We start from the raw sequence: 17,500 nt of genomic DNA on the forward strand, positions 1-17,500 counted from the left end.
TACCGGGTGGGGTTATAGAGTCTTGGGTAGCTTGGCAGGGGTATTGGACAAGTTGTGGGTAGACCTTCTGCAGTGTTCTATGCCAAGCTACCCAAGACTCTATAACCCCACCCGGTAGATCATCAGATGCAGCATTCTCCACCTGACCTCAACATTTTGAACCTGACTATAAATACTCCCGTACCTTCCACCCTAGGTAGATCTGTTTGTGACTTGCAAAAGCCCACTGTGTGGGCGAAACGTTGTCAATAAAGGATCACATTAAACTGCATATGTGTTTGTTTCCAGAAAATCATAAATATTGTAATTAAAATAGGATCTCTGGCATATAAGAAATTTAAGTAAGATGTTAATACGCTAAGCAACGTTTATCTCAAGAGTCGATCTCCTCTTTACTATGCTAAATAGCCAATTAACTCTTCATCTACACGAGAGAACAAAAACGCCAACAGACTAAGATCTCATTATCTCCAGACGTTAGAATTATAAAGAAAAGTTTTCAAGCTTGTCTTGGGTTAGAAAAAAGTGAAATGGACAAGTGGAGAGAGGAGGGGGGGTAAGTCTGAGAGAGAGAGAGAGAGAGAGAGAGAGAGAGAGAGAGAGAGAGAGAGAGAGAGAGAGAGAGAGAGAGAGAGAGAGAGAGAGAGAGAGACAAATGCCTGTATTGTAGTAAAGAGTTTGCTTGTTCATACGTGAGTATATCTTCTCTCTCTCTCTCTCTCTCTCTCTCTCTCTCTCTCTCTCTCTCTCTCTCTCTCTCTCATTAAACAAGAGACACACACCAGTTCGGTCAAAGAAAAACAACATGAAAATATTTCCACCACTGCTTCAGCTTCGATGTTTTCCCAGTAAGTACGATGACAACATTGTAGACACTATTAAAAATCCAATTACCATTTTTGTCTGTTTTCCTTTTCGTACCACAAACATCACATTTGCAAGAGGACCTGCGTCCGTTCTCTATGAGTCTCTTAACTTGACAGTCTCCCTGTCACACACGAGACTCTAAACTGTTGAATTTTGAGTGGGGAAAAATCAGTTACTCCAATATGGTACATGTAAATCTGGGCATATTCATTTTTTTATGCTCGGCTACTAAAAAAAAATACATTATTTACCTCGTTGTGCTTTCGGCGTTTTTCTGGCAGCGCCGGATAGCGAGACACATTTATTTTTTAGAACTGCGTTTTACACAGGAGGGAGTTAGATCTATCTTAATAAGGCTGCACGAGTTTTATCTTTATCAGAGTATGAGCAAGTTCTTGCTTTGCGAGGGTAAGTTAGTTTTCTTTTAGCAAAGGGTACAAGAGGTCTAACTCTTTTCCATTAAGAGTGAGTTATCTACAAGAGAGAGAGAGAGAGAGAGAGAGAGAGAGAGATAGAGTTCACTACTTACAAAAGGAGACTGGGTTTTCTCTTAAGAATAGAGAGGCTTACTTTAAAGATAATATAATAACATAACATAAAAAGGGAAGAACAGTACAATGGGCCTTCTGACCATACAGGACCATACATGACCATACATGACCATACATGACCATACATGACCATACATGACCGGCTCTTTTCAAAACCAGCCTACAGTCAAGTCAAAAATTTGTCGAACCTATTACAAAAGTCACCCAGAACCTGAGCTCTACAGATCTCATTCAAATTCGACCAATCTCGCTCATGTATTTATCCATCTTGGAAAAATAAACACAGAAGCAGTATAATGTGATACTTTATTGACAACGTTTCGCCCACACAGTGGATTTTATCAAGTCACAAACAGATATGTTTGTGACTTGATAAAGTCCACTGTGTGGGCGAAACGTTGTCAATAAAGGATCACATTATACTGCTCCTGTGTTTATTTTTCCATTGTGTCGGTATTTTATACAATTTTATTTTCATTTATTCATCTTATTTTTAAACCTACCTAAAGTTTAATGCTACGACGTACATTAAGGGTTAGGGAGGATTACTCACTAAGTTAGCATTGATAATTTACTTTTTAGGATAAAGGTGACTGTGAAAGATGCTGGGGGAGGGGGTGAATTTACTCACTTTAAATGAATGAACTTTTCTCTAGTCACTTTAAAGGAAGGAGGAGCTTCCTGTCTTAGAGGAGAGGGATTTATTCACTCTAAAGGACTGAGTGGGATAATTACTTTAAAGAATAGAGCGGGTAATTTTAAAGGTCTGGTCTGCTCATTCTAAAAGTAGTGTCCGCTCGCTCTAAAGGAAAGAATGATTTACTTACTCTAAAGGATATAATAGGCTACCTGCTTTAAAAGATAGAGGAATCTCTTTAAAAAATAGATGATTGACTCACCATATTGAATGTGTAAAGGGAATGAGGCCGTTTTCATACTTGTAACGTCTGCTTGCTTTATGCGAGGAAGCAGATTAAAGGGATGATGAAACAGTGATAAAAGACAGTAGACAGGAGAGAATGCGACAAGTATAAGATAGAGAAGAGCTGGACTTTCCAGGTACAAGTTACAAAGGCATCAGCAGAGTGCCCCTTTAACCTGTGGTCGTTAGGTCCTTCTGGTGGCTAATATAGGTCTTAACAACCTTATTACGGGAGACTCAGAGGTTATATGGAAGGGTCGTGGGTGACAGGTGGTGTTTATACCTGGCTACTACAACCGAATACAATGATTTTTTTGGTGTATGTGATAGGGAAATATTAGAGGACACACACACACACACACACCTGTTAATATATCTCCTTTAGTGGCGCTCATGTTTTATAAAGTATCCAAGTTTGTATATTGTCTCTGGTCCTCTTACACGAGTGTAAAACAAATACCAGTTACAGGTTTTTCACTCTTGTAAGGGGTTGCTATTTTTCCTTTCTGTGTCATGAGTAAGTGAGATGACGATTAAAACTAACAAGCGTCTATATGCTTTAAGTACATACTTTCCAATTTGTTTACCGTGTGTGTCTTAATAGTTCATAAATCTGCAATGTTTATTCTCCATTACTCATGGAAAAGTTGGTTAAAATTCTTCTTGTATTCATGTGTGTCCTAGAAGACAAATAAAATGCAGGAAACAATTGTTGGCCACTCCTATTTTCTCTCCTTTTCTGTATGTAAATACTAAAATGAAACAGAATAAAATTTCGAAGTTAATAAGTTGAGAAGACCCTAAGCATCCAGCAGGCGTTTCTGGGCTTATTAGATGGGATTGAATTGTACATGAAGTTGACGTGTGAACAAGATAACGTGACTCACGAAATCGTAATGACACGATTGCAAACAAAACATACCACGGGCGGGGTTGAACCCGCGGTCAGAGTCTCAAAACTTCGTTGTGAAACTCTCTGACCGCGGGTTCAATCCCGCCCGTGGTATGGTTTTTTTTAACAAGATAACGTCTATGAATAGATTCAGATTAACTTGTTAACCAGATGTGAGTTCTGGAAGTTGAACATATGATGCTTGTTCTTTGCGAGCGCTGTATTTTTTCTGGTCACTGAATAGCGATGTTCATTTACTTACGGAAAGACTGTTAGGGAGTGACCGAAGGTGTATTAAAAAATTGTTTGGCCTGACCCAGGATTGGTTGGAGCCGGCCGACGTGTGTCAGTTACATTAAATATAATAGTAATTCCTGCCACTTGTGACTTACCCACAGACTCTGCTCCAGTGCTAGAGTATCGCTTCATAAGTCAGACGCTGCAGCCGGGTCCCTCAGTCAGCTTAAAATGCATCGCTTCTGGAGCACCAACACCACACGTCTCGTGGACCCTGGATGGCTTCCCTCTTCCTCAGCATGACAGGTCAGTTAATGTTGGTGATAACCTCATAATTACACCACACAGTGTATTATAGAACCAAATGACTCAAACACATTGCTTTAATATCTAATAAAGGAAAATATTTTGCTCAATAAAAGTTTGTTTAATGTTGCTCTTTGCGTGTGAATATGTCTTTGCTTATATCAGCGGACAGATTTTATTGATATAGAATGTTGTACAAATTATATTTGAATCTGTTGTGTATCAAACAGAAAAATTTATTCAGAGCATGCATTTAGGCGTTTAGTTAGTGTCAGCATATAGAGTGAGCAGAGAGAGAGAGAGAGAGAGAGAGAGAGAGAGAGAGAGAGAGAGAGAGAGAGAGACTGAGAGAGAGAGACACGTCAGTAACGTTACTAACAAGGGCAGCGATGGAGGTTCGGTTAATAACGGTGGGGAGATCGTCCAGAGGGCAATACCGCCGGAGGTAAATTGCGGACGATAACACTAACTCCTGATGACAATGGTAGTGCTAGCGGACATTTTCCTCGCTGGCCCCTACCCAGTGCTTGTGTATGTGTGTGTGTGTGTGTGTGTGTGTGTAAAAACTATCACACAATATCTAATTCGTCTTAGGATTGAAATCTCCCCAGTCTCAGTCTTCTTCTATTCATTGTCTTGACTGAAGCTAAAAGTACTACAAATCAAAGAATATTACCGAGGTCTTGCTCTCCCACGTCTTCAGTTATAAGCAATCTGAGCCGCTTGTGATTGGCGGTGTGCCGAACCGAGAAAAGGAATTAGAACGTCAGTTCCGCTCACAAAGGTATATTTTCTGAACAAATATTCTCTCGCGACACTGCCAAAAAAATAGACGGTAAAATAGAATCTTTTCATGGCCCGGAGTCTGAAATTGTACCTTTAATAGCGTGTTTGTACTCAACTGTCTGTACCTGTGTGTGTGTAGTCATGTACCTGACCTCATGGGTATGTACTCTTGTTTATGTCCTTTTGTGTATAGATTCTCGAGTCTGTAAGCATGTGTGTGTATCCTCGTGTATGTCCTCGTGTGCGTGTCCTCGTGTGTGTCCTCGTGTGCGTGTCCTCGTGTGTGTCCTCGTGTGCGTGTCCTCGTGTGTATCCTCGTGTGCATTTACTCGCCTAGACAGTAACCAAAGATAAGTTTGTTTATATAATTTTCACCCCATTTCAAGAGAGAGTTTTTTTTTTCTCTCAGATTTACAAACTTTATATATATATATATATATATATATATATATATATATATATATATATATATATATATATCTATATATATATATATATATATATATATATATATATATATATATATATATATATATATATATATATATATATATGAGAAAACCCTCCCATTCCCTAGGCGCTGTGCTATAATAATAATAATAATAATAATAATAATAATAATAATAATAATAATAATAATAATAATAATAATAATAATAATAATAATTATTATTATTATTATTATTATTATTATTTTATTGTTATTCAGACGTTCTCTGACTGCGTCTCTCAGTTCCTTTATGACTCGTAGATCATCACTGTGGTTCTCCTCTCGCTTTCTTTCATTCTCTCACCTCCCTTTCTCATTCCCTTCAATGATCACCTCATCCCTTTTCCCCCTCGTTCTTTTACTTTATTATCATGTTGTCCCTCATTCATCATCCCCTGTATTATTACCCCTTCCGTTCATCCCTTCTCTTTCTGACTGAACTCTCTGTCTGTCTGTCTGTCTGTCTGTCTGTCTGTCTGTCTGTCTATCTCTCTGTCTGTCTGTCTCTCTGCCTTTCACAGTGTTTCTTTCAATGCTGTTCCCACTGCCTCATCCACTACATTTTCCACTGCTTAATCCACCGCCTTTTTTTTACCCTAAGATGAGATTGCCCGTCATTCCATCCACATCACACTATTTCTCCCCCCTTTTTAAACTCCTTTTCTCCTCATCCTCTCATCTATTCCTCCTCCTCTCCTTTTCTTTCCATGCCTTCTTTTCACTCGTTCATCGTCCTCCTCTTATCTCCCCACCATCCTCGTGCTCGCCTCAGTGTCTCCCTCCTACAGACTGGTGGTCGGGCAGTACGTAGTTATGGGAGGTGCAGTGGTGAGCCACGTTAATCTGACGGGGGTGCGGTCGGAGGACGGAGGTGCCTACACCTGCATTGCCTCTAACAGAGCCGGCTCCACCTCCCACACTGCCAAGCTCAACATCTACGGTAAGCAGTGCTGGTGGATGTAGACGAATTCTAACCCGCAGACTAGAAGAGAAAGCTGAACAATGTTTCGAGCTCACATGGACTGGGTGATATAATGTTGGAGGGACCGAAAAGTAGCTTCTATTTTAAATTTGTATTAAGAAACTACGGTATTAATCCTTCGTATTTCACTACCACACCAATAAAATTTTAAATAGATTTAGTATTTATTTTACTAAATTTTATTGTTACATTCTATACGAACTATAATGAAATGTACTGATAAGTATACAAAACTTGTCCTTTTGTAACAAAGTTACAATTTAAAAGAAAAATACAAGTACCGTACTAGTGGTATAGCTGCTGTATCTTCGGTACTCGTGGTATAGCTGCTGTATCTTCGGTACTCGTGGTATAGCTGCTGTATCTTCGGTACTCGTGGTATAGCTGCTGTATCTTCGGTACTCGTGGTATAGCTGCTGTATCTTCGGTACTCGTGGTATAGCTGCTGTATCTTCGGTACTCGTGGTATAGCTGCTGTATCTTCGGTACTCGTGGTATAGCTACTGTATTTTCGGTACTCGTGGTATAGCTGCTGTATCTTCGGTACTCGTGGTATAGCTTCTGTATCTTCGGTACTCGTGGTATAGCTGCTGTATCTTCGGTACTCGTGGTATAGCTGCTGTATCTTCGGTACTCGTGGTATAGCTACTGTATCTTCGTTACTCGTGGTATAGCTATTGTATCTTCGGTACTCGTGGTATAGCTGCTGTATCTTCGGTACTCGTGGTATAGCTGCTGTATCTTCGGTACTCGTGGTATAGCTGCTGTATCTTCGGTACTCGTGGTATAGCTATTGTATCTTCGGTACTCGTGGTATAGCTGCTGTATTTTCGTTACTCGTGGTATAGCTATTGTATCTTCGGTACTCGTGGTATAGCTGCTGTATCTTCGGTACTCGTGGTATAGCTATTGTATCTTCGGTACTTGTGGTATAGCTGCTGTATCTTCGTTACTCGTGGTATAGCTATTGTATCTTCGGTACTCGTGGTATAGCTGCTGTATCTTCGGTACTCGTGGTATAGCTATTGTATCTTCGGTACTCGTGGTATAGCTGCTGTATCTTCGGTACTCGTGGTATAGCTATTGTATCTTCGGTACTCGTGGTATAGCTGCTGTATCTTCGTTACTCGTGGTATAGCTATTGTATCTTCGGTACTCGTGGTATAGCTGCTGTATCTTCGGTACTCGTGGTATAGCTGCTGTATCTTCGGTACTCGTGGTATAGCTGCTGTATCTTCGGTACTCGTGGTATAGCTGCTGTATCTTCGGTACTCGTGGTATAGCTGCTGTATCTTCGGTACTCGTGGTATAGCTGCTGTATCTTCGGTACTCGTGGTATAGCTGCTGTATCTTCGGTACTCGTGGTATAGCTGCTGTATCTTCGGTACTCGTGGTATAGCTGCTGTATCTTCGGTACTCGTGGTATAGCTGCTGTATCTTCGGTAACGTTGGGATTATTTCTGATTATCTAAAGGAATATGGAACAATATTCCCTCTGGTATAATGTCTCAGGATTCTAAATTTGAAAATTTCCAACATATTAAGCAATTTACTTGCCACATGTATATAAAATCAAAAACTATTATTTTCCATGAATTGTCCTGATTTAACCGACTCTTTTATATCCATTGACATATATAAAATGACATATTTTATTGTAAAATTAGTAAGGTGTAGTCGATATTGTGGTATAATATACACAATAGCCCCTTTAATTCACCAATACTTAAAACAATATATTTCTTTCCATTAAAATTACCTTAATATAATTAATTTCAGCATCTGTATAAAATTATTTTATTCTATAATTATCTGAATAATTGATTCAATGGCCTCTATTTTTTACCCAATAAGTGTTACTGTATATAATATTTTTTACTATTTAGATAACACTGATACTCTCCAGTACTTTAATTTTCCCCTTAATTTAGGAAAAATAATGAAATTATCTCACATTATTTTAACCACATTCAACCATTTTGTTCCCGTGTCTTATAACTAGTTCAGAGTCCACCTGATCTATTTGTTCCAAAATCAAATGGAATTTTAATTCATAATCAGTAAACTTCAATGTTGCAGCGTAAACCAAAGCTAATTTGTCCCAGAAAGATTCAAGAACACTTTTTCAGTATTATATCAGGTTCATTAAAAATATGTTCTGATTGTTCGCAAATGCCACAATCATTGAAGTACCTGAGTTGAGGTACCTGAGTTGAGGTACTGGTGTTGAGGTACCTGTGTTGAGGTACTTGTCTTGAGGTACCTGAGTTGAGGTGCCTGAGTTGAGGTACTTGTGTTGAGGTACCTGTGTTGAGGTACTTGTGTTGAGGTACCTGAGTTGAGGTACCTGTGTTGAGGTACCTGTGTTGAGGTACCTGTGGTGAGGTACCTGTGTTGAGGTACCTTTGTTGAGGTACCTGTGTTGAGGTACCTGTGTTGAGGTACCTGTGTTGAGGTACCTGTGGTGAGGTACCTGTGGTGAGGTACCTGTGGTGAGGTGCCTGAGTTGAGGTACCTGAGTTGAGGTACCTGAGTTGAGGTGTTTGTGTTGAGGTACCTGTGTTGTGGTACCTGTGTTGAGGTACCTGAGTTGAGATACTTGAGTTGAGGTACCTGTGTTGAGGTACCTGTGTTGAGGTACTTGTGTCGAGGTACCTGTGTTGATGTACTTCCCTTTCATTTGCCATTAAATAGGTTCCTGAATCTTAATTGACTGTTGTAAGTCGCATCTTAGGTGGACTAAGCCTGTACTCTGGAATGAGTTGAGATTATAGCTTTTAGCATGTAAAGATGAACTGTGTAAAACATAAACATGTGCTTGAATAGTGCCTCACAACAGTAAATGAGTCTATCCATGTATCCTTCCCTACGTGTAGGTCCTGCCTACGTTCGACCAATGTCAGTAGTTACTGCTGTGGCTGGGGAACAGCTTCTGATATCCTGTCCCGCTGCAGGCTACCCACTGGCCCAGATCACTTGGTCCAGAGGTACGTCTCCCTGCTTCAAGTTTGTGTGTTTGGGTGTTTTATAAGATCATTATGTTATTTGTGTAATAAGTATTCTTATTTTTTACAGAAACTAATTTCCGTGTTAAATGATCTCAGAGAATGTGGATTATAATGATATATTGAGAATGTGTGTAAATTGTGCATGTATTGAGAAATAAAAATATGTAAAAGTACTTTACTGACATACACCGAGAGATGTACGTCTCTTGGGATATAATTTACTTTAATCCAGGTAAGGATTTACCTCTGATCCATCTTTCCTACTCAAGACGGACGCACGCTGCCTGTGACAGCCCGACAGAATGTCTTCGAGAACGGGACGCTGGTGGTGAGACATGTGCAGAAGTCTGCAGACGGTGGATCGTATACCTGCACCGCCCACGACAAGCAGGGGCGCACCCACTCCGCCACTGCCTCTGTACAGGTTCTCGGTGAGTCCTGCTTCCCGAAGTGGCAGGTGTCCTGTCCTTAGGGAAGCTGTAAATAGGACAAGGGGTAACATAAGAAGCAAGATGTTATTTAACATAGGATTTACTTAAAATTGGAGGAATTTACTCGGCACGAATTAATCAGAATTTTTTTGTAAATATTGGTTTATAAGAAACTGAAAATCTTCCTGTATGAGAGAAGAATCTTTTCCTATAATTGTCTGGCAGAATTTTTTTCATTAACAGCATATATCATATATATTTTGCATCGTTTTATTAGGATATTTACTTGAGAAATGATCCCCAGACTATGACCACAGGCAAAGGTAGCCTATTCATTAACAGCAGCTAGTATTTAGCAATCCAGCGTCTAGGAGAAGGTTAATAGAAATCGAAGCTCTTTTTTCTATTAATTTTTGGATATAGGGTAGTAGTCACTGAAGTTTGTGAATGTTTAGAATTGATAGTTATCATCCATCTGAATGATGTAGGTCATTGTTAAAAAATCCTAATCAGATGAAGCCTTGTGAAAATATAACGAGGAGAGACACAGAAAAGTGAATAGAAGAAGAGAGGTGGAAAAATGGCTTCTTTGAGAAAAAGAAAATTTGAAAAAATCAGAGAGGGAGAGATTAAAAAAAAAACAGAGGCAGAAAGATAGTATCTGAATCTTTTATTTTAAATAAAATATGCAGATTGAGCCAGATAAATTTTTTATTAGGGACGTTTTTAAATAAACTCAGGTAAGATAGTTACTCATAGCTCATATGAAAGCTGGAAGAACTCGTAACTCCTGGAGAACACTTAGGTTTAAAACAGGTCAAACAAAGAAAAACATGTTTGTCTAAGAGAGAGATTAGATTTTGATTAAAATAAAACATAAAAGCGGGTAGTTCTGAGTTTTGTAGTTTTAGAGAAAAAAATATGATTGTACCTCAAGAGATAGGGATAAAATAAAGGCACTAACATAGTAGCTTAGAGATAGATAAAGGCGGTGGTAACATAATTGCACCTAGAGATAGAGATAGAGATAGAGTACAGGCAGTAACATAATTGGTTAATGGGCAGGGGAATTAAAAACAAACTTGAGGAGTTAAGGTTCGAAGGACCCACAAGTGAGAGTACCATTGCCACAGTGCCTCCCAAGCTGAGTTCGTTCACTCTACGTCGTGACCTGGCGCTGGGGGAGCGGGTCTCCGTGCAGTGTACTGTCAATGGAGGCGACACACCGCTGCAGATCACCTGGACGAAGGACGGGGTGCCAGCCGAGAGCATCGCTGGCACACAGGTGCGTCCGCTAGACCAATACACCACCATCCTTACTATCAACCACCTCACCCCGCTACACACCGGCAACTACACGTGCACCGCTGCTAACGACGCCGCCACCGTCCGACACACCGCCCCTCTCAACGTCAATGGTAACTCTCCTCTCTTTTATTCTTGTCTCGTTCTCTCACGTTTCTCTCTCTCCCTTGGCTGCTGTGATGATGCTGGTTCCTCTCCTTGATGCTCTGCTCCTCGACGTCTGTAGTTCCCCCCACCATCAATCCCTTTAGCTTCGGGGAGGCTAGCGAAGGCGAACGGGTGCAGGTGATCTGCTCGGTGAGAAGAGGGGACTTTCCCCTCACTCTTACCTGGCTCAAGGACGGTGTACCTCTGGCACAGGACCCTCCTACGGGTCTCACATTGCGACCTCTGGATCAGTTCTCCAGCGCCCTCCTACTGGCTCATGCTAACTCTCACCACAGCGGCAACTACACTTGCCAGGCTGCCAACGCTGCCCGCACAGCCTCTCACTCGGCTACCCTCGTCATCAAAGGTAAGTCCCAAGACAACACCACACAACACACTCCTTTGTTAACACTTAGCAATACATATTGTCTCAGTCATCATATATGGATAGGTAATATTAGAATTTTATGAAATTATACTCCATGTTGATAACCTCACTCGTTCCCCGCTGTGCTTGCTCCATTAATATGCTACGTTTACAAAAATAACGTGTTTAAGTATCTTGTATTTATTTTAACCAGAGGATGCAAATTATTGCAAAAAAAAAAAAAAACACATGATGAGAAACTTTAAAGCACACAAAATATAATACTGCCATTTATTCAGGAATTTATTGTTCTTAGCGGAATTGAATCCTAAAGACGCTTAATATATATTGTTGACAATATTTTTATTAATGGGTAAATATATCCTCATAATTAGCTTATCTTAGGCTCACAGGAACGTAGGTAGAACACTGTTGTAACAAAGATTACATCGCTGGTTACACCACAGATACTATGTGATTCTCACTTCTGACTTGCATCATTCAAAAATTAATTTTACTTATAGAGTGAGATATACCAGACTAACTTGGCAACTGTAATAAGAAGCAGTACATCACTACTTTATAGGTACACACATATATATACGGGGATACAAGAACAACTCAGAGTCTAGATACATACAAGTGCTATAGTTTCAAAGTTTTTTCTCGCGTGAGTACGAAGATAGATTTAGTTTCAGGCATGCACATATAGGCTAGATCAAAGGTAAACAAGATAATGCAGAGGAAGGAGCTTTTATCTACAAACTTTGTAGTAAAATATGGGATAGTTTTCATTTATTCACATGCAACATTGCCCTCACGATATTTTCTAAGACCTCTTCATTTATTTCCACTAGAATTATGTGTTGCTTTCTATATTTTTTACTTTTTCCATGAGTCATCTTCTTGATTTATTTTTTGGAAGGCATTGAGCCTCGATTTTTTTTTTATCCACAAGTGACAAAAAATCCAATTTTGAAAGTCAGATTTTTGAGACGAAGCGGCGTCACCTTGACAGGTAATATTTGAGTTTGTTTGACCTTCTTTATCACCTTATCCAGACTTTTTATTGCATGTTTTTTCACGCATGTTTTGAATGTATTTTTCTTAAAAAAATTACCCTTTTATTCTCTCATTAAAAAGTTTCTTGATCATATCGCATCATAGCCTGACATAGAAGTTTGTTCATAATATATATAAATATACATATTCTCGTAGCCTGAGCTGTAAGTCTATTCTTAAGCCTATGCCGCCTCCCACCCCTATATATGTAGAGTTGCTGGGTTTCCAACGTAACATTATCTCCTTTAAAACGGAAACAGAGATTCAAACTAAGTGATATAGCATGATAGCCACGTGTATATATATATATATATATATATATATATATATATATATATATATATATATATATATATATATATATATATATATATATATATGTATATTTGAGGTATATATTTAGGTATGAAGTGGTATGGGATTAGTTCATAAGCTCTTAGGAGGGAGGTAGACTATTTCAGGTTATATAGTAGTTAATTACAGGAATTTCGTAGGAATGCAGTCTAATATTTTTGTAGCTCGGGGAATGTTATATACAAATTTTAGAAGTTCTTATTTTCCATGGATTCAAGAGGAAATATCTGCATGACGTAGACACAAACGACGTTTTCTATGAATCAGAAACTAACATATACAGAACATTCTCCTAGAAAAGTGTTATTTTTTGCGTTAGTTTCAAGACAATCGTAACGCTATTACGATTTTATGGAACTTTTATTCACTGTACTCGCTTATAATGCGCTATCTGTTTTCGCATCAAAATAGTAACAAATCCGTATATAATTGCATTAAATGTATAAATGTGTGTGTATATATATATATATATATATATATATATATATATATATATATATATATATATATATATATATATATATATATATAAATAATTAATGTGAAATACAAGAAGTGGATGAGGCTCGAGCCTTCTGCTGGTAAGCGCTTCCTAACTGTACGTAGTTATATTCATAAGATAAATACTGTTTCATATTTTGTATCATGATACTCCTGTAAAAAGCATCTTAGAATCTAGACCCTGTGTCACTCATGTGGTGGGCTGGCATCTGTCCAGCTACCCGCGGCACTACTGCCACCAAGGGCAATGACATGTGGCGGGTGGTACCTCTCCTGCTCCCATCGGCACTAATCTCACCCGTGGCACTGATATATATGATTGTGGCACTACTGCCCCTAGTGGCATTAACAGATGGCCAGGTGACAGATGTTCCCTCTGCAGCGCTGCAGAGGTACGTGGGGAGGGTTGCAGTAACGTTGTCACACTCTCTCCTGCCTGCATATATGTATGCCAGTGATACTGATGGGGCACAAGGCTGTTATGAGACATGTAACATATCACAAGAACAGTTCAAAATAAACAGTTCAAAATGAACTACAATCAAGTGTAATAAATTTGAAATTTCCGTAAAATATATGCTAATCCCGTGTAGGCCATTCAAAATTGCTCTGTGTCAGTTCAGGCCTATTGTTTAAGGATCAGTTGAGACACGAACTATAAATGATTGTCTTATTGTCAAGATTGTATATAAACAATATATAAATATACAAACCCTCCCCCATTTGTAATCGGTTGTATAATAGTGTCTGATCCTGTCTAACAATACACATGATCAGTTCCCGTAATAGTTAAATGATATATAAATGTTCATCAGAAGAAATAAATTAAAGAAATCAGTTAAACGAACCATTGATATTTATCAGTACACTGATGCTGGTGCAGTAATAAACACCTTGGTAGGAACAGGTGCATAAAAGTTATTCAACCTACAATTTATTCCGTCAGGGCATGCTGGATTAGTGAGATTCTTTGCACCTGAAACAATGAGTGGATATGAACCCTAGCCCTATACCTTGCACTGTCAGTGATTAGAAAAAAAAATCTACAGCAGATTGCATGAGGTGATGGTTTTGGTAGGTGGATGAGTAATAATCAGGTAAGTTCTGAGATCAATAGAGTTTTCATCTCACCAAAATGCCACCACCGCGTTTGATACCATCCGACACTACTGCTCCACTCGACGTTCCTCCATTAAGTAAACACTTCACTGGAAGGTTCCCGGCTGCCAGGACTGAAGAATCAGGCTGTCGAAGGACACAAACACCTCAGGAAGGTTGATGGAGACATCAGAAACCAGGACCGCTAACGGAGACGTCAGAAATCAGTACGGTTAACTGAGACGTGAGAACGCAGAATGGGGAGAAGAGAACCTCAACTAGACGAAGCAGCACAACAAGAGTGACTTTCTTTGTCTCGAAGGCAGCATTCCTTCTCCACTAGGAAGCTCAAAAATCCAACTAAACGGAAGCTTGTGGGAGCTTGTAGAGAACCAATAACCAATTAGAATCGCGGAACGGCCCAATAATAATTTAGTTCTTTAGCTCATTAAGGTACAACAGCGTTTAGGGTTGAAAGCTGATCAAGAGATGCCTTCTCTAGTAATTTTATCGAAATCGATTTATTTAATAACATTGGTAAATTAAAACCTTCACAGCTTAAAATGCACGTAAACAATCACTGGAAATACTTAAGCAATAATACTCACCCTACCTAACTAAATATCTCTAATAATATCTAAAAAAAAAAAAAAGCAATATACTTGAATAAGAATTTACGAAAATAAAAATCATAGAATATATATATATATATATATATATATATATATATATATATATATATATATATATATATATATATATATATATATATATATATATATATATATATATATATATATATACACACACACAACGTGAATTGTTATTTTATTAAACTCCCGTCGTATTTAAAAAAAAAAAGAAAAAGATGCTGAATATTTGACGTGGGTTATTCTGGGTTAAATATAATGCTAAAAGTAGTTAAAAAGGTGCGCATATATTAAATGGTGAATCATTATTCTTAGATTCATCACAACGAGGCATAGCGTAATGAACACTATTACTACTACTACTAGTAGTAATAGTAGTAGTAGTAGTAGTAGTAGTAGTAGTAGTAGTAGTAGTAGTAGTAGAAATCATACAGAGCCTGGGGAATAGTAGGTAAACTGATTTAACCCTTCCTCGGGAATGGGTAGCTCCATTTTCTTGGCTCAAGATTCCTTCACCAGCCTCAGTTCACCCCCTATCTGAAGGGAGGCCGGAGACATAACTGGCCATGATGCTACTCAGCCAGCTCTCTCTCTCTTTCACACTGTCACTGCCGCAGTTAAATATTCAATGCTCCCGTCAGATAGACCACTCTCGCCCGGTTTACTACTGACAGCCGGCTGCTGAATTAATCGTGGATAAAATATTGGAAAGTTGAAGTTAGTGTGTCAGTATTTGCGTGGCTGACAGCTACTGACAGTATTGATGCAGTCTGTCCTCTGGTGCAGAGTGCTCTGGGGATTTAGTTTCCACAGTCACTGCTCAATCCTCATAATTATTGTATTGATTTGGATGCGGTAAATTAATACGGGCTCTGTAGAACCTTGCGAATGGAAGGCAATCAGGTTCAAACCAAGGAAAGGCAGGAAAGGTGCGATTTCTTGTATCAAGAGTCCCCTCCCTTGCATCAAGGAACCTCTCTTCACCACCTTTAATCGTCAACCTACTGAACTTACGAATTAGTGAAACTACATAAAACTGTATCGCATTAATTGCTAAAACTGCGTGGGTTATCCTGCACAAGGTGTGGTGGAGGTTCGATCCCCTGCTCCATAAGTCCGACGCGGTCTTTGACAATTCAGGCTGCTTGCTGTTTGTATTAAGAAACGTAACAAATGGGGTCTTAGGCACAATGAACATTGAAGAAGTAAATTAGTTTCACTTTATCAAGGTTTTTAATGTTACTAGACCCCTCAAATCATGAAGATGCAAACCTCGTGTCGATAATTCATCCCAAAAAATGTTAGACACTCGATCCTCCGTTTCCTCATATCGAGACATTTATGCTTTCTACTAGTGAGCTGTAGAAAGCTATTTCCCTTTCCCGAGGGAGGAAAGAGAATCTCTAGGTTGCAGTAAGACCAGGGTCGTGAAATGTAGAGCAACCAGGAAGGTCTCTCAGTTGTACACGACCAAGGGAGGGAAGGATAGTAGCGTGGAGAGTGTTAGTGTACATATATATTCAGAGGGATAGGCGAACAGAGAGAGACAGGAAGGGTACCAGAAATGGAATCAGTGATTCTCTCGTGTGCTGGATTGGGTGGAGGCGGGGAGAGTAAAGTTGGGGAGGATGATGGTGGGGAATAGTAGGGCAGGTATTAAAAGTGCAGGTAGTTAAGATTAAAATAAACTGGATAAGAATAGTTAGGGTGGCGATAAATAAGGTGCGAAGAGGAAGGGAGGTGAACGGGAGACATGACTGGTACTAAAGATAGGATTCACAACAGGAGGCACTGAAGGGTTGGGGTGAGGGGTGGTAGGTGTCAGTAACACAGATCATGTAGCTTGAAGGAGAAGAGAGTTCGGGTGAGGGAGGGAAGAAGCACGACTGCCAGTGCTTGGGTTGCTCTAATAAGGGTTGGGATTAGGGGCGCGAGTGACAATGGCAGTGCCAATGATAGGGTCACTTCCACATTGGTTAGGGTGGTGAGAGGTACTACAAAGATACGATCACCTCCACAAGGTGAGGGGTGGGGGGCGGTGGTGCCAGCGGTAGTGCCAACGATAGCGTCACCTCCACAAGTCAGAGTGAGAGAGCAGGGACCCCTTCCCCACTGAACAGTGACATATGGAACTGAGATTTCATAGGAAGAGGAAGAAGGGGAAAGGAGTGTAAATATATAACAGGAGGGGGAATAGGAGACTAAGACAGGATGGACAGAATTAAGACAGTGAGGGAACAGTCTAAGACACGCTGGAAGCCCTAGCGTATAAGCATTTGATAAATAATCCTCAGGTAAAGTTCGGAAAATTTTCGATGATGGCTCAGCGACAACTTACATTATTTGGACCAGACAGATTTGTCGTGGTAGGCAGAATGGTGAACTCAGTCTATGTACACATTCTCTGATTGGCTGAATGATACACTCACTCATATCAGAGAACTCCATTGATTAGTCGAGGAATCATCCAGACTGCTGGATCACGGCTCCGTCTGAGGTCACTGATGAAGGAATCTCTATTCCATCATCACTTTCCAAACTGAG

The 17,500-nt window shown here is 39.5% G+C and overlaps 1 protein-coding gene across 4 annotated transcripts in view; it reads left to right on the forward strand.

Moving 5' to 3' along the window:
- LOC128702646 (cell adhesion molecule Dscam2) overlaps positions 1-17,500 on the forward strand; it is a 720,609-nt gene that overhangs the window by 611,241 nt on the left and 91,868 nt on the right. For 3 of the 4 annotated variants that reach the window (XM_070091878.1, XM_070091881.1, XM_070091880.1), the window contains exons 10-14: positions 3,631-3,775; positions 5,840-5,991; positions 8,910-9,020; positions 9,311-9,472; positions 11,004-11,291. In XM_070091878.1, the coding sequence (XP_069947979.1) occupies positions 3,631-3,775; positions 5,840-5,991; positions 8,910-9,020; positions 9,311-9,472; positions 11,004-11,291 (858 nt within the window). Of the gene's footprint in view, positions 1-3,630; positions 3,776-5,839; positions 5,992-8,909; positions 9,021-9,310; positions 9,473-10,605; positions 10,891-11,003; positions 11,292-17,500 lie in introns of all 4 variants that reach the window. The other variant, XM_070091879.1, reaches the window with a different exon arrangement.

The sequence above is a fragment of the Cherax quadricarinatus genome, chromosome 37, assembly GCF_038502225.1.
Source record: "Cherax quadricarinatus isolate ZL_2023a chromosome 37, ASM3850222v1, whole genome shotgun sequence".
Taxonomy (NCBI): Eukaryota; Metazoa; Arthropoda; class Malacostraca; order Decapoda; family Parastacidae; genus Cherax; species Cherax quadricarinatus.